Below are 17857 nucleotides of genomic sequence, written 5' to 3' on the forward strand. Positions count from 1 at the left end.
CGCATTATAAATTAGTTTTGAATAGAAATGATTGTAGTCGGAAATTTGTAACCTACTTTGCATAATGTGTTTTTTTTTCCTCATCAAGTATCAGAAAATGGATCTGCCTCTTTAGCCATGAGTAAATTAGTGTTAAATTGAGATTGTTGTCGGGTTGCGCGTCTGCCCTCGGAATGAATCACAATCCTATAGTAGATTATAGTATAGGTGACTATATGGGTACTACAGCAAATATAGCAATTCCCATGGGACTATTATCATGCCATACACACATTAGTCACAATACTGCGTCTGACATTAACTCTCTCTCTCTCTCTCCTCTCTCCCTCTCTCTCTCTCTTTCTCTCTCCCTGTGTGTGTGTGTGTGTGTGTGTGAGAGAGAATTACTCATCGGTGATACGGAAGATGACGTCACTCTTACGAGCGCTATAGCCTCACAGTGACTGGAATATACAGTGTGCAGCTTGATGATATCACAACCTGAGAGAATTTAGTGAACATGTGACTTTATATATTATATATAGGTCCAATTTGTTAAATTAGATCGTAATGTGTATTTGTCAGAACTACACTCTACTGCATTTTAATATTTAATGCTTTTTTTGTATTTTGCTTCAATAAAAGTTAAAGGGATTTGTTCCCCTGTTACATTAATTATGTTTTATTAATTTTAAACTGTTTCTGTGGCTCACTTTTAGGATTCGGCAGCATCATTGCTTTGGTTTGTCCTGCAGAGTTGTTTTTTTGTTTTACAGTGATTATGATAATAATTCCCTTGATACTGTACAGTGATGACGCACGGTGTGATTCTGTAAGGATCATAGTGGCTATTTATTTACCCCTGATGTTCCAGTTGTGGACATGGCTGCCGCCGCGGGTGCTGCATGTGTGACAGCCCTGCGCACTGGAGCCAACCATTATGAGAGAGGAAAAGAGAGAGAGAGAGAGGGAGTGAAAGAGATGGTGAGGGGGGAGAGATTCAAGCCATAGGGGGAGGGGTGAAAATAGGAGAGAGGAGGAGAGTGTGACTGTGTGTGTTTGTGTGCGTGGATGGATGGATAGTAGCCTGTACCACCGGGCTGTGCTGTATGAAGCTGATGCTGCTGGAGGAGCGCACACACACCTACACACACACACACACGCGCGCGCGCACTGACTGAGAGTGTGTGAGCCAGTCAGTCAGTCAGTGTGAGTGTGTGAGCCATGTTGGATGTGAATGAACGAGAGGAGAGATGCTGCTGCTGCCGCCGCGCCGCTCCTAACGCTCACACCTCCAGCTCTACGGACCACAGCGGGTAGATGCCAACTCTCCAGGCCGACGCAGAGACGGGGGAGCCTGGGGGAAGGTGTCGGGCGGTGCCGGCGGTGCTGGAACTGGTCACCTAGCCGGAACGAGAGAGGGAGAGAGAGCGAGAGAGAGAGAGAGAGAGAAAGAGAAAGAGAGAGAAGTAACGGTGGAAAAGGAAAGACGCACTTAGAGAGACGGGAAGAGAGAAAAGGCAGAGGTGAGGGAGAAAGGAGGGGACAGACGGAGAAAGGAAGAGACTAAATGGCTGCACTGCTGTCGGGCTTCACCCCGCTCCTGCTCTCGTCTCTGGCTCTCCACTTGCTTCTCCTCGGCCCTTTGTTTGCCCTCACCCCGGGGACGGGGATCACAGGAGGGGATTCCACCCTATGGACCCCGGGCCTCTGTCATCGAGACGCCGGTAAAGTGAGCCAGGAGCAACAGCGGCAGCGGAGCGAGGAAGCAGGAGAGTCACAGACTGGCAGCTGGTGTCTACGCCCAGGCAGGTGGAGCGTAGAGCGGATACACACTGATGGAAGCTCTGGAGTGCAGCGAGCTGGAGGTTTTAAACAGGACGGGACAAGGAGGGAGAGACTGAAACAAGCCGGGACGCTTTGGAGGAAGTGGAGTGGCGATGGTCCAGTATTTCCACCCTCTCCTCCCCCTCTCCCCCCAGGTATTCGGAGCAGGAGCTCAGATGGCGTCAGCTCTGGGGAGGGAACGGAGAGAGGGAGGATGGAGAGGAGGAAGGGCGTTGTTTCCTCTCCCGGTTCACCTGCTTTCACTTCGTCGCCGGTTCAAAGCGGCAAGAAACGGTCAGTACAAAGGACTAGAGAGTGCGAGCAACGCTGGCCGGCGTCAAGGCCACACCTCACTAAACGTGGCGGCGCCAGAGCCTTTGTGCACGCCTCTGGTCTGCGTGGGGCACCCGGAAGTCGAGGGAAGACGCCGGTAGAGGAGTTGCAGAGGGCTTATGAGGTGAAGAAGCCTTTGGGCTCACGGTGCTCTCCGACATCTGAGCATCTCTGCTGGTTTTCACTCTCTAGCTCTGTTGCCAACAAACCCTCACTGGGCCACATGCCAACCGGTGGCTCTTGTTGCATTCCCCCTCTTTATGGATACAGTTCACCAAATGCTCAGGCTTCAAACCACACCTTCAGATTTAATCTGAGCATCACTAAAAAATCGGACCATATCCGGAGATCAAATGTGGTCCATATCTGTCATTTTCCAGCTTACAATTCCTTCCAGATCTGTGACAGAGATAAAACGCAGCCACATCCTGGTTACAGGAACAGCTGCAACAACAAGGCTGTTGATGGTGATGGGGGCTCAACCAGTAATTGTTCTGATTTGGACAAGAACAATGTTATCGACCTTAGCAGCAACAACGAAGGGGGTGATGATAGTTGTTTGACTGGGTGCAGGAGGGAGAGGAGTGAAGGGCATAAGGAGGAGGGGAAGGAAGTGCACAGGTGTAACACAGTGATTAACCTCTGTACCAGGGGGCACATGGGATGCTGTGAGCCACCTTTCCATTACGCAAAGTATAGGTACAGATATACCAAAATTAGGAATGAAGGGAGGGTCATTAATTATAGGAAAGAGGGAAATTATGGAGGGGGGGTGAAACAAGGCAACCAACAGATTCATTTATGCAATTATCCGGATAATGATTTGGTTTTCTCAATTCTGTCGCTTCTATCTAGGGTTAATAATGAGCTTCGACATGGGAAATCAGCACCACAAACTAAAGGGCAGAGCAGGCAAACCCAGGGAGAGAGCAGGGTGTTTCCCGGTGCTTGTTTCGGCTGTTTGGACAGAATAGAAATGGGGGATGGATATTTAGCTGAGTTTATGGTCCCCGAGGGAGGCATAGCTCAGAGAAATCTCCCCATCCAATTTACCCCCAGCAACATAACCGGGACGCATGGCCAACATGTTTTATCCAGCAACAGCACAATTCAGGAAATCACATTAAACTACCCTGGCCCGGTGCTCAACACGCCTATCAACAGACACACGGATGATTATGCAGTCGATGGAAAACTATACAAACCACTTCAACTGTCTGCAGTACACACTTGTGAAACAGAGCCTCTTGGTGACTCTGGCTTTTTCTCACCTGCTGAACTTCCCGTTAAACCTCATAGTAATGTTTTGTCAGCCACATCTCATTCTGCAAGTGGAATAAAACCTCGTCTTCTCACAACAGCAAATCACACCACAGAGTTTTCAGTACCACGGACAGCGCCACTCGACTCTCTGAGTGTGTTTTTGTGGAGCTCTTTCAACTCTAACAAAAACAACAATAACAACAATGAAGAGGAGAAGGGAACTGATGTGGTAAATGGACAAAGTCGTGGATCTGAAATGGAAAAATCTTTGTGGCACGCTCTTCCACAGCAGCCAAACCTGTGGGAGAGCGCACCGCATGACATAGTTCAAGCGGCGTGCGCTGACAGCATTTCCACTGACTCTTCAGCCACTGAGCACCGGGATCAGGCACACATGCAATTAAAATCCGGTAAGCAAGTGCCTTTAGAGCTAGAACGTGTCAGACAGTCGCATATGCAGCAGATGGGGGCTGAGGGAGGAAGAGAGAAGGAGGGAGAGTGGGTAGGAGAGGGCTTGGAGGGGTCCGCTGCTGTTGATGCTGCTGCTGCTGGGGGAGGAAAATTACAGGTGGGGGAGGGCAAAAGAGAGGCGCGGCTGATGGGAGGGAGAGAACCAAGGGGAGAGGAGGCGGAGTGGGAGAGGGAAAAGGGAATAACAAAGGCAAGCCAGGCAGAGGAGAGAGAGAGAGAAGCAGAGAGAGGGAAGGGTCAGGACAGGGGCACCAGCACCACCGGCATCACACAACTAAATAGCAAAAGGGAGAAAAAAGATAGCAAGGCGGATGAAAGCCATGAGGAGGGAGAGGTGGATGGGGAGAAAGATGAGGAGGGGAGGCATAGCTCAAGGGGAGAGAGGAGTCTGGAGCGACTGATAATGGTAGCAGATGATGAAACCTCACAGGGAGAGAGGGAGAGGAAAACGCTGATGCCAGGGCCTCGCTCACGGCGTGCAGCCAACAGACATCCCCATTTCTCCCTGTACAACTACCAAGTACAAGTGGCTGAGAACCAGCCACCTGGCACATCAGTCATCATCATGTCTGCCTCAGACCAAGATGCAGGAGATGCAGGCAGAGTCAGTTACACAATGTCCCCACTGATGAACAGTCGCTCATCGGACTACTTCCACATCCACCCAGACACAGGACTCATCACCTCCACTCAGATTCTTGACAGAGAACACATGGATCTACATTACTTCCGGGTCACAGCAACTGATTATGGCTCCCCTCGTCTTTCTGGCACCACAATGGTTGCTATAACTGTGGCAGACCGTAATGACCATTCTCCAATATTTGAACAGACAGAGTACAGGGAGACAATCAGGGAGAATGTAGAGGAAGGCTATCCCATCTTACAGCTCAGAGCAACAGATTCAGACTCCCCATCCAATGCTAATATTCGTTACCGGTTTGTTGGCGACACAGCTACAATAGCACGATCGGCCTTTGAGATTGACCCACGCTCTGGCCTCATTACAACCCGTGGAGCAGTGGACCGAGAAACAAATGAACACTATACTCTCCAGGTGGAGGCCAGTGACCAGGGAAAAGACCCGGGACCACGCTCTGCCACTGTCAAAGTTTTCATCACTGTGCTGGATGAAAATGACAATGTGCCACAATTCAGTGAAAAGCGATACGTGGTGGCAGTGAAGGAGGATGTACGGCCTCACACTGAGATCCTTCGTGTCAGTGCGACAGACCGGGACAAAGACAGTAATGCTGCAGTTCACTACAACATAATCAGCGGTAACAGTCGTGGTCAGTTTTCCATTGACAGTGTCACAGGTGAGATCCAGGTGGTGGCACCACTGGACTATGAGTCTGAACGGGAGTACACACTCCGTGTTCGAGCACAGGACAATGGCCGCCCGCCTCTCTCTAACAACACTGGGATTGTGAGTGTACAAGTGACAGACGTTAATGACAACCCCCCAATCTTTGTCTCCACGCCATTCCAGGCATCTGTGCTTGAGAGTGCCCCTGTTGGTAGCTCTATCCTCCACATCCAGGCAATTGATACAGATTCTGCTGATAATGCTCGCCTGGAGTACAGGTTAACTGGTACCGGCTCTGACACACCCTTTGTTATCAATTCTGCCACAGGCTGGGTCACAGTCCGCTCCATTCTGGACCGAGAAAGTGTAGAACACTATTTCTTTGGCGTGGAGGCCAGGGATTATGGGATGCCGCCACTTTCGGCTACAGCGAGTGTTACCATTACAGTGATGGATGTTAATGACAACCGCCCCGAGTTCCTCCAGAAGGAGTACTATGCTCGCCTGAATGAGGATGCTTCAGTCGGTACCAGTGTAGTGACTGTGACGGCAATAGACCGTGATGTCAACAGCGCGGTGACGTATCAAATAACGGGAGGAAACACCAGAAACCGCTTTGCTATCAGCACAGCCGGAGGGGCTGGACTTCTCTCCTTAGCCCTCCCACTGGACTACAAACAGGAGCGGCGTTATGTTCTCACAGTCACCGCCTCAGATCGCACGCTCCACGACACCTGCCAAGTACATGTCAACATCACAGATGCCAATACACATCGGCCTGTATTCCAGAGTGCCCACTACTCTGTTAGTGTGAATGAGGATCAGCCACCTGGAAGCACTGTGGTTGTGATCAGTGCCACAGATGATGATGTTGGTGAAAATGCGCGAATCACATACTTCCTTGAGGATAACATCCCACAATTCCGCATTGACCCAGCAACAGGAGCTATAACCCTCCAAGCAGAGCTGGATTATGAGGATCAGATGACCTACACTTTGGCCATAACGGCTAAAGATAATGGCATACCACAGAAGGCAGATACTACTTATGTTGAGGTCAATGTTAATGATGTGAATGACAATGCGCCACAGTTCCTCAGCCCTAGATATCAGGGAACAGTGAGTGAAGATGCTCCTCCCTTTACCAGTGTCCTCCAAATCTCTGCCACAGACCGCGATGCACACGCCAACGGTCGCGTTCAGTACACCTTTCAAAATGGCGAGGACGGGGACGGAGATTTCACCATTGAACCTACATCTGGCATTGTACGAACAGTCAGACGTTTAGACCGCGAAAGTGTGCCATTCTACGAGCTGACCGCTTATGCTGTAGATCGTGGTGTGCCACCTCAGCGGACTCCAGTTCACATCCAGGTGACAGTTCTGGATGTGAACGACAACGCCCCCGTTTTCCCTGCTGATGACTTTGAAGTTTTAGTGAAGGAAAACAGTGCAGTGGGCTCTGTGGTGGCCCAGATCACAGCCACTGACCCGGATGAGGGCGCAAATGCCCAGATCATGTATCAAATTGTGGAGGGTAACATTCCTGAAATCTTCCAGATGGATATCTTTTCAGGGGAGCTCACTTCCCTTATTGATCTTGACTATGAGGCCCGAAATGAGTATGTCATTGTAGTGCAGGCTACATCAGCACCTCTAGTCAGCAGAGCCACTGTGCGGATCCGACTGGTGGACCAGAATGACAATCGGCCCACACTGCGCGACTTCCAAATTATTTTCAACAACTTTGTGTCCAATCGCTCAAACAGTTTCCCTAGCGGGGTAATCGGGAGGGTACCCGCCTACGACCCCGATGTGTCAGACAGGCTGTACTACACCATTGACAGGGGGAACGAGCTTCACCTGCTGCTCCTGAATCACACCAGTGGAGAGATCCGACTGAGCCGAAAACTGGATAACAACAGGCCTCTGGTGGCTCCCATGCTGATCACCGTCACGGGTAAGAGACCATGGGGGGAAGAATGTGTGAGAGGGTGTGTGTATGTATGTGTGTGTGTGTGCAATCAGTTTTGATTCCCCTGTAGCTTTATTCACAGTTCCAAAAACTGTGAAGATAAGAACTCAAACTCAACAGGTTTTTGTGTGTGAATGAATGATAAGGATGGATGATATTTGGCTGAGATGTGGGAATTGCTTCCCTGTGTGCATGATGGATTCAGTTTCATTCTTTTCACATGGAAATAATCTTTTTTGATACACATTCCACTGATTGTGCGTTAGTGCACTTGTTACTTGTGTCTGACACATCTGCCGCCTGTACCTTAAAAAGAAGGCTCATGGGAGTAACTGTGTGAGCATGTGACTGATTCACCTGGAAGGATGTGATATAAACAAGTGGGAGACTGATGTTGGTTTAGCAAGTGTGGAATAGGTGATAAGTGCTTGAACAAAGGTTGAGGATATGAAATGCTTAGTGTGGATTTTGTGTGAGAACTGTGACAGTGCATGTCATCGAAGGGAGTAAAACTTGTGTGAGAAGAAACAGATTCAATAAATATTTGACAACACTGTGAGGTGTGTGAAAGTCAGTTTTCCATATCGGAATTATGATATCAGTCAGCCTGCTGTCAGTTTATGAGGTGTGCTGTTGTGAGCAGGAAATGACAGTTGTCTTGGTGGAAGAAGAGTTGTTTTGTTGTGAGCGGGAATTGATGCTACAGTACTGCTCACACGGCTTGATTGACAGGTGATCTTGGCTATGTGCAGTCCTGGTTGCTGCAGTTGTTTTGGAAAACTAAAGAAAAGCAATTTAGTAAGGAAACAAGGTAGTGCACAATTACTACTATCATAGCTCACTCTGTACACACAGGCTGTAAAAAATCCCATGGATGCTCTAGAAAATACAAGTGAGACTGATCTTTTCTAACATCCACCCAACTAAAATATTAACAAAGTCCTTTCCAATGCACCACTGAATCTTCTATACACAACGGTTCATATTAATTTTTCATTCTATGAAACATAGATCATAATCATGAAGAGAACCTCACGGTTCGATTTTCCAGGATAATTTTTTACCCAGAAAATTCACCTTTTACATCTTTCTGCTTTTCTTACCTAACAAGCCATTACACTGATCCCTTCATACTTGGACATTATTTAATAATTCATTACTTTTTGGGTCTATGTTAAATTCATATTAAAAGGTGTTCTGAGGTTATGTCTATCTTACAAGGAAATAATACTTTTTTTCATCCAGTGAATACATTTATTTAAGAAAACAGTGTCTCGACTGTTTGGATTTGAGTCAGCAATGCATTAATTTGTTTTTAGATGTTTGTTTGCTTGCATTTCCAGGCTTAGGCTTTAAGATAAAGGCTTCATAAAAGCTCAAAAACCTCTTTGCTGTCAGTGATCAAAGCTTTCAGAAACCAAATAGGGTAAAAAAATTAGAGCAGCATTGTTGCTCTGAAGACCTGGTTACTGCTGTTTGTGTTCTGTCACAAAGCTGTGAGGGAGGAGCACTTTCTGGGGACTGTGTGTAACCTGCTGCCCTATTTACACTGCTTTGAGAGTGAGTGAAGGAGGGAGGGAGGGAGGGAGGGAGTCATTGAGCGAGTGACATATGTGATCAAATGCATGTGTAAACACATTGATTGAGCTCAATTGGAGTGACTAAAAAGTGAAAGACAGATAGTGAGTGAGTGAGTGACTATGAAGTACTTTAGTGATCAAATGACTGACCGAGTGAATGAGTGAACAAGTGAGAAGGTGAAGGAATGGATACAACTGATGTGTAAGTAGGACAAGCAGTAATTCAATAACTGCAAATATTGGAAACATGATGTCTTTGATCTCAATAAGGTAAATTAAAGAATTATTATTGCTTAATGTTTTACTATTTAACAAGTGTTGTTTTCTCTCATTAAGGTATTTAAAATACAGCTGATTTATTTTACTTTACAAAAAACTATCTTAAATTATTGGACATTTATCACAATGATTATCAATATTAAGTAATTTTTAAAGCAACTATTGTGATGTGTAAGTGAGACAGATTATGGAATCAGAATATGAAGGCCAAGATGGGTGACTGAGTGAACTGAGTATGGAGGTTGATAGGTGAATGAATTACTGAGTGGCAAAATGACCAATGGTGAGTGAGTGAAAGTGTGAGTGAGTGAAAAAAAAAGAAAGTGATAAGAAAGGAAACAAACTGGTGAGTGAATAAATGAGGACACTTGAATTATTAAATGACTGGAAGAGAACAAACAAGTGAGTGAGTGAGTGAGTGACTATTTCCAATCCAATCTAGTTTTATTTATGAAGCACTTTCAAAAACAGCACTTTGGCCAAAGTGCTTTACAATAACATTAGAATCGTAAAAGATATTAAAACATATGCAGACATAAAGCGCAGTGTAAAAAGCAGTAGGAAGAATACAGGAAAGTGACATAATAAGTGAACAAATGGGTGAGTGAATGTGAATGCAAATAAAGTAGTGGGTTTGTATATACAAACAAATCTCTCAATGGATGCATGTGCACTAGAATGCTCTCTCTCTCCCTCCTTTGCTCCAGGATGTGACAGTTATGAGATTATAATGAAACAACAGTCAGCCTACAGAGTCTGAGACGCTGCTGTCACTTGCATTGTGTGTTGTGTGTTATCTGGGACTACCCTTCCCTCCTCTAACCATCACTTTCTTCCACTCCTTTTTCTCTCTCTGTTGGATGTAGATGTAGAGTTGGATGAATGGTTGAATTTATTCTCATCTTTTATCCCTTGAATCTCTGCCTCTTCTTCTGTTTCATCATCTTGCTTTCCACTCGTTTTGTTCCCTTCTGTGTTACCCCTCATTTCCTCTCCTTTTCCTCCTCTCTTTTCTCCTCATGCCCCAGCATATTTGCTCTCCGGATACAACTCGTTTTTTTCTGCCTTTCTCTCCATTGTCCTATCTTTTACACTCAGTAATCCACCCTTCTCTTCTCAACTCTTCTTTCCTCTATACCTCCTTGTAATCCTAGCATAACTTTTCCTCCTTTCCCTTTTCCTGTTTCCCCCCACCTTATTTCCTTTCCTTACATGTATCTGTGTGTTGTATATTTTAGTGTGTGTTTCTGCAGATGTGTACTTTTATGTATGTGTACCATGTTTGTGTGTGTGTGCACTCTCCACTGGTTGAAATCCTAGCATCTGAGTGGATTGTCTCTTTCAGTGAATAATGTCAATACATACCAGAGAGAGAGAGAGAGGGGGAGAGACAGCTGGGTCTCGGCTCTTTTTGTCTGCATGTCCTGCTTTCTTACTTCCTCATTCTTTCCACTTTCTTCCCTCGCTTCATCTCTTTGTCTACTATTTTCTCTCTGTGTCTTCCTTCTTTCTATTTTTTTCCCTTCAAAATGTTTAGTTCCAGACTGTTGTTTCACAGGATAATTCCCTTGTTTATAGCACATAGCATTGCCAGCAGTTTTACACACACACACACAAAACTGGCATTTGGGTCAGCTGCGTGAGACGAGTAATGAAAAATCTCCTGAACAATATCAGCTCAAGGTGCCCTTGAGCAATGCTCAAGTGGTCAGCAGTGAAGAAGATGCCTTTGAACGGGTAATCTGGGAGGCAGTCGGTAATGGAAGAGAAAACATGTGCCCACTGTACTCGATACAGGAAGGATGAAAGGACGGTCAGTGTTTGTCACAACAACTGAATGATGGCTAAATTCCATTTAGCGATTTAAGCATCCACACTGTTATGTGTTTACTGCGGCACTTTAATGGATAGGACTTCTGTCATTGAACTTTATGGTCAAACATAATTTCATAATGTCTTTATGTTTCATCATTTGTGAATTGTGATGGAGCTAATGGCTTTTTGTCAGCTGGTTTTATTGTGACAGTAGGCAATGAGGAAATCCATTGTAAACAAAGACTGTCATCAGTAACATAATGCTTTCTAAAGGGACATTTTAAGAAGCCCGTCATTCTGCACCTAGTTTATGAAGACACACAATTACTGTGTGTTTCCTCTTTGTATTTGTATGATATCAAAGAGCTGCTTTTATAGTTTTGTTGTATAAATTAGGCTACAGGCCATCAGCGAGCTAACCTGTTGTTGCCATTGTTGCAGGTGCATATTTTTGCTCTACTCTACACGGCATTATTCATAAAACATAAATATTGGAATACTTCACTAGATCAAATACATTCTCTCTGTCGGAGATTGTTCCAGGGATTCCAAGGTCCTGCTGGATGTTAAAACTGAACATTGACAATGGAGGAAAACAGTGTTAGATGTTGCACTTCCTCACATTTAACACAACTTTGTAATGTGCTGATGGACTGCGGTCTGTGTACATTATGCTTGTATCATCTATAGACCATAGATCAGAGGTCGCTAACAATTTAATGCGGCCAGCCAATTAATATCAAGTTATTTTTCTGTATTTTTTTTATTCATAAAAAAGTTATTTTTCTGTAGGATTCTTGTTTGAAATTGTTACAATAACTGCTCCGCTGTTCTCCACTCTGCTGTTATGTTGAGTTAATCAGAGCCTTTTCGTTGGAATCAGTTGTCCGCTGTCCGCTTAACAGCCCAGTACAGCTGTTTGCCTTTATCATAAATGTCTTCTGTATTACACATCATCATTTGCTCTGTAATGAATACAGTGCAGTATTGTGGTGTATCTTTATATTATGTAAGACCAGCATGTCACAGCCGATAATGCCATACAATGTGGTGAGTAGGGCACTACAGAATTGTAGCATATACATATATATATATATATATATATATATATATATATATATATATATATATATATATATATATATATATATATATATATATATATATATATACGTATGTGTATGTGTGTATGTGTGTGCTCTACATGTGTGCCATTGCTAATTGACACAGGTCAATGCACCCTGAATTCTGAAGTACATACAGATGTTAAGTAAAGCCCTAACAGGGAATATATACGGGTGAGTACACTGATGCTTCCTTCATGTGTAAGGCGAGTAATGCATTTACATGTGGGTCAGCTGAGTAAGGGCAAGACCCAAGAGAATGTTCTATTCGCTCTGTTTGAATTATTACACACACTCTCTCTCTACAGTACATATACACCCACTTTATTAGGTACACCTGTTTTAAACACACATATCCAATAAGGCAATCACTCGGCAGCAACTCAGTACATTTAGGCATGTAGACATGGTCATGTCGACCTGCTGATGTTCAGACTGAGCACTAGAATGTGGAAGAAAGCTGACTTGAGTCAGATGAGTCAGTCTGAGTATTTCAGAAATTGCTGATCTACGTGGATATTCATGTACACCCATCTACAGAGAATGTACAACACGTCAAACAGCAGCAAAAGACCACACTCGTGCCACTTTATTAGGTGTCCAGTGTGCCCTAATAAGTGTATATGTAGAGAAAGACAGACAAAGAGAAAGAGGACTTCAAACCCACAGCACTGTGTCCGAACACTTAACATCCATGATGACGTACATACTGAATACTTTACGCACAGGCCACAGCCACAGTTTAGCAGCCTCGTTATACATAAACCTTTACCATTAGACAATTAAGATCCATTAGAAACCTCTGGCCACACTTTACCATATTGAGGGGAGGGCAGAGAGAGGAGACGAGACAAGCTGACAATTATGTATGATAAAAATCCGTGTGTATTAGAGGGAGGGAGGGAGGGAGAGAGAGAGAGAGAGAGAGAGCGTTCACTAAACTTGGCTGAAAATTCCCCCTTTGTTTCCTTGTATGTGAGAAAAGAAGCCACACCAGCATGTCTGTCTCAGTCCATCATCGACTTTGTCTCTGCATCTATCCATCTATCCGTCTATTTCGTCTATTCGTCTATCCATCTATTCGTCTATCCATCTATCCGTCTATCCATTTATCTAGCAGACAATCTTTCACATAATAGTGATTATAATGACTTTGGTCATTATTTTGATTCTGTCAAACATCCAGCATCATTTCTGTATAAAAACATTAATCTTATGATGAACAGACTGAGGAGCCTCGTCTTCGAACACTTAAACTCCAACACATATCAGAGTGCTCGCTATAAGGCAATGCTCATGCTTAAAGGAAAGTAAGCCCTGAAGCTTAAGTAAAGGGCTTCTGTTATTTTATGCAAAGGATGAACTGTGGATTTTACACTTCAGTCAGAGTGATGGTTGAACTTATTGTTGAGGTGTCAGCTTCGTATATGCAGGATTTGCTAGATTTGCGCTCGGGTGTTACTTCCTGTCACTGTGTAGTCGTACAGCTGTTCGCGTCCTCATCTGGCTCAGCTGGGGTTTTGTAGCGAGAGGACGGCTCCTGGTGAACACTGATAAATAAGGAAATGTTATGCACATGGGGAAATTCTTGAGCAGAGAAAATCCAGGCAGGATGGGTTTAGAGTGTGAATATTTTTTACTGAACCTTTAGATTATAGAAATTCCTTGTTCCCTGCTGAGAGATTTGTTGGAGACTTGTTCATAACCCCTGCTGAGAGAAGCCTCTGGTCCTCAAATTGGCTTCTCGTCCTTTTTTTTTTTGGTCCTCTACATTCTTTATCACATAACAAAATTGTATATCTTTAAATTATACTACCTGATATAAATATTAAATTTTTTTGTCCATCTGATTGATTTAAACTGCAAGATTAAGCTTCTGCGATGAAGAATTTACACTCCTTCCTTAAAATATTTGAACGTATAAGTTGATTCTCACAGTGTTTTATAGGGCTCCAATTATTTATCGATTGTCAAGACATTATGGAATTGATTTTGCTCAAAAAGCTTCTCTGATACTGGCTTCTTAAATGTGAATATTTTCACATTTTTCACATAGTGTCTTTGCCCTTTTGTGACAGTAAATGAAATATCTTTCGTTTTTGGACAAAACAAGACATTTTCAGCGTTTTATCGGCATCATATCAATTTGATTATTTAAGAAAATGAGCAATAGATTAACTGATGAAAATAATCATTAGCTGGAGCTTTCGTGTTGTTTAGATAATGATAGAAAAATCAAACTTGTGACTCATCAGGTCACCAGGAAGAACACACACTGGAGAAAGTCTGACTCAGCTTCGCTCCAGCCACTTGCAGGATGTCTGGTGCTTTGTCTGTTTCCTTTAATTAGAAGGCTGACATTTATCCGTTACATTTACATGGCTGGATGAGTTCCTTGAAATGCCATAAAAGAGGGCAACAATTAGACCGAGACAACTGCCACAGAATGAGAAAGAAAAATGACCTCGGCGTCTTGTTATTCCTAACTGTGAGACACCAGGAAACATTGCACCTGTCGCTGAGATGATTGGCTTCCTCTCTGAGTAAATTTATTATGTAACAATATCTTTAATTTAATCACAAAGGAAAAATCAGATAAGAAACACATTAGAAACTCAAGTCTCAAGACATACAGCTAAAGGTAATCACCTAAAGGCCGGGGCTTTCAGACATCCAGGAGCCAAATGGTGAACTGCAAATATAATGGAAATTTAACTCCCTGTATTATTTTTAATTGCACTTGTCTGAGACTAAATGAGGAGTTCAGACCAAATCAGCCATCAGGGAGCAGAGGGATACACAAAGAAGTGAAAATGTGGAACGAATATTTACAGATGGGAACTTTCATGCTATGTTTAGCGTTGTATCATCAATAAATCATTATCACATTAGTGTCGCAACATTAACGTGATTATTCAAACAAACAAACTCAGGGCAGAGAGAGAAACAGGAGACAGGGACTTCATTGTCTGTCTGTGAGACAGTGGGCTGCATTTGATGTCTGTCAGATCATGTTTAAAGCTGTAACACTGACACCAAATCTAATATTTGTTTCTATGCCTTTCTGTAAGTGCACATACAATTTGAAAAACCAGAGTTAAATTCCTTGTATGTGCTCATACTTAACTTGAGCACATACAAGAAAGCCGATTCAGGTGTGATTTCTTATTGTGGCTGAGAAATACATGCTTATTTTTGCATTATAGGGTTTCATAGCTGGTGCTGCTTTCAGCAATAGTGTGTGTGTGTGTGTGTGTGTGTGTGCACGCTCTGTTAGACCACATTCTGGGTCAATTCTGATTTACCTCAGGTCTTTTTGGATCAGGTCTGGCTTTCCTTTGGTTATCTTTCAGATCAGGTTTTATCTTCTCTGCCATTGTGTCTGTTTTGAAATGGGTCCACAGTTTCTGGCCCTTCATTACCTTCACTGTGAATACAATGGTCCTAAGATATAGACAGCAGTTGATTTTTTTTCGCATTAAAATTACAGGGTGCACTCAGGTCTTTTGAACTTGGATGAAGCTGTTTAATAATTGGAGTGATCAACATCATGACCATTGGCGTCGCATGAAGAAGAAAAATATTGAGCACTGAGTTGTAAAAAGTTGAAAAAAAGCGTCTCTACAAACATTCATGGCTAACAGCTGTGCTGCTGATCAGAAGATAAACGTATGTCAAATCGTTGCTCTGGAAATTATGCAGAAAAGACAGAAATTAGCATGTTTACATTCTCACTTGTACCAACTGCAGCCAAAGCTGATAACAACCTGCACGCATAGCATTTGACCCTCGAGTGAAAACCAATTAAACACATTCCCACTGGTGAGAAACCCATTTAAACACAGGGTTAATGTTGGTGGTGATCTGCAGATGAGTGTATTGACACTGTGAGAAACTGTGCAGCCTTAGTGGATGTTTGTGCTCTCAGCGCCTTTTCACGTGTCAAGTTGGTGAATTGGATGCTTGTGCTAGTGACGCTTTAACACTATACAATTCTAGCACGACTGGACTCTACTCTGTTTATTTTGCTTTCCCATTAGGGATAGTACCTGGTACTCTTCATTTTTTTTTTACTACCTGAGCTGAGCCGATACTTGAATGTGAATCTCAATATTTAACAGAGGAGTCTGGTGTATGAAGCTGCAGATTGTGAGCTGCATCACAACCCCTGTTTCAACTCAGTGACTGTGCTTTGGTCATGCAGGAAGTACTGCACTAACTTTTTAATTAACCGATTCTAATGACTGAGTACACCGAAGACGGCTGCTTTGCTCGTCACTAATTTGTGTGTTTGTGTCATGTATGGAACGATGTCATGGCAGCTGTGTGCTATGACTACCACCCACGTTGAGGAGGTACTATAAAGTAATGGAAAACGACACACCTGGTACCCGGGGAGTCGAGCCGTGCTGAGCCTGTGCTACTAGAACTTTTATAGTGGAAAAGCCATAGTTGTTTCTTGTTTGTTTTGAAACATAGCTAATAGTGGAATGCAGTGATTGCTGGTTGTGCTGATTGCTGCCGAGGGAGGTGACGATAGTATTGGTGATGTTGTTAGAAACATTGATTTTCCATCACTGGTGAAAATCTTCCCCGTACCAGTCATCAGATTCAAAATATTAATATTCTCCTAAATCTTTCTTATTTGAGCGTGGTTTCATCACTTTTCATCTTTCTGTGTTAATAACTGTATTTAGGATCTCATTCAGTATAGCTTACATTCCCTGTGTGTGTGTTTGTTGATTGGCACACATAAGCAAACATCACAGGAGACCTTTTTTGCCGCTTATATCAAGTGTTCTGAGCAAACACTTACTGCTGCACCGTTACACCGCCTCACAAGGGCAATTGTTTGGAAAATTTAAATTTGGGATCTTTTCAGGCAACAGCCGGTCCTCACTGTGATAGAAGCGATGGAAGCCACTACAGACACACCGCGCCTCAGGTGCTGCAGGGACTGCAACAATTTACAACAGAGAGAGAGAGAGAGGGAGAGAGAGAGAGAGAGAGAGAGAGAGCGCTCGGCCCCACATGCAGTGTTCTGCCCTGAAATTAGTTTTAACACAATAACATCTCACCACAGATAAGGTCAAGCCATGTTCACGGCTGCCTAAGGGCAAAAAGGGGAGCCTCTTTTGCATGAACAATAAACAAAAATGTTAGTTTTGTTTTTTTCGTCAAGTCTTAAAACTACAGTTTTCAACGGTAATGGCAGTAAAAAGAGAGGGCAGACGCAGGGACGGAGGCTGACGGTTTTTGCAAGCAAACCAGCTGCTGACTGATGTCGTGTCTGCATGTGACAGAAGTGCAGAGTGCTGATGCACTGTGGATTTGTTTACAAGACACATGAGAGTGTGTGTGCGCGCGCGATAAGTGAGAGGGCTTTTTGTGGGCAACATTTGTGGAAGTTAAGTGTATCTGCTTTAATGTAAAGGATTAGTGGTTCCGTTGTAAAAGGATGGTTTAAGCATTATGTTGTATCACTGTGTGTGTGTGTGTGTGTGTGTGTGGGGCTTTGTTTCTCTACTCTGTTCTACTTTGCACTAAATAAAACGAGTGCCCAGACCTCAGGGGCAAAAGGCTTTAAAAAACAAACAGAGCAGAAATCAGTGGAAATATAAGTCAGAGCCCAGTCTCTCTCTCTCTCTCTCTCTCTCTCTCTCTCTCTCTCTGTGCATTTTGTATGCATAATGATGCGTACACAATATTGCCAGTGTTTGTATTATTTGTGACATTAATGTATGGTCCTGTCTCTCTCCTCGGCATATTCACTCTTTTATGCGTAAGAGCCACTTTGGCTGTTCCAGCATTAGCTCCCTCTCGGGGAGCTAATGCTATTTTTAGGAGACCGAACATCAGATCATCCTTGTGTTTAAAAAGGTCAGCATTTGTCCAGTGGCTA

General features: G+C 43.7%; 1 protein-coding gene across 3 annotated transcripts in view; it reads left to right on the forward strand.

Moving 5' to 3' along the window:
- Positions 1-1040: 1040 nt before the first annotated feature.
- Positions 1041-17857, forward strand: part of celsr3 (cadherin, EGF LAG seven-pass G-type receptor 3) — an 85846-nt gene continuing 69029 nt past the window's right edge. For all 3 annotated transcript variants that reach the window (XM_044037459.1, XM_044037461.1, XM_044037460.1), the window contains exon 1: positions 1041-7142. In XM_044037459.1, the coding sequence (XP_043893394.1) occupies positions 1550-7142 (5593 nt within the window). In that variant the 5' untranslated portion in view covers positions 1041-1549. The remainder of the gene's footprint in view (positions 7143-17857) is intronic.

This window comes from Solea senegalensis, linkage group LG11, assembly GCF_019176455.1.
Source record: "Solea senegalensis isolate Sse05_10M linkage group LG11, IFAPA_SoseM_1, whole genome shotgun sequence".
NCBI classification, from domain to species: domain Eukaryota; kingdom Metazoa; phylum Chordata; class Actinopteri; order Pleuronectiformes; family Soleidae; genus Solea; species Solea senegalensis.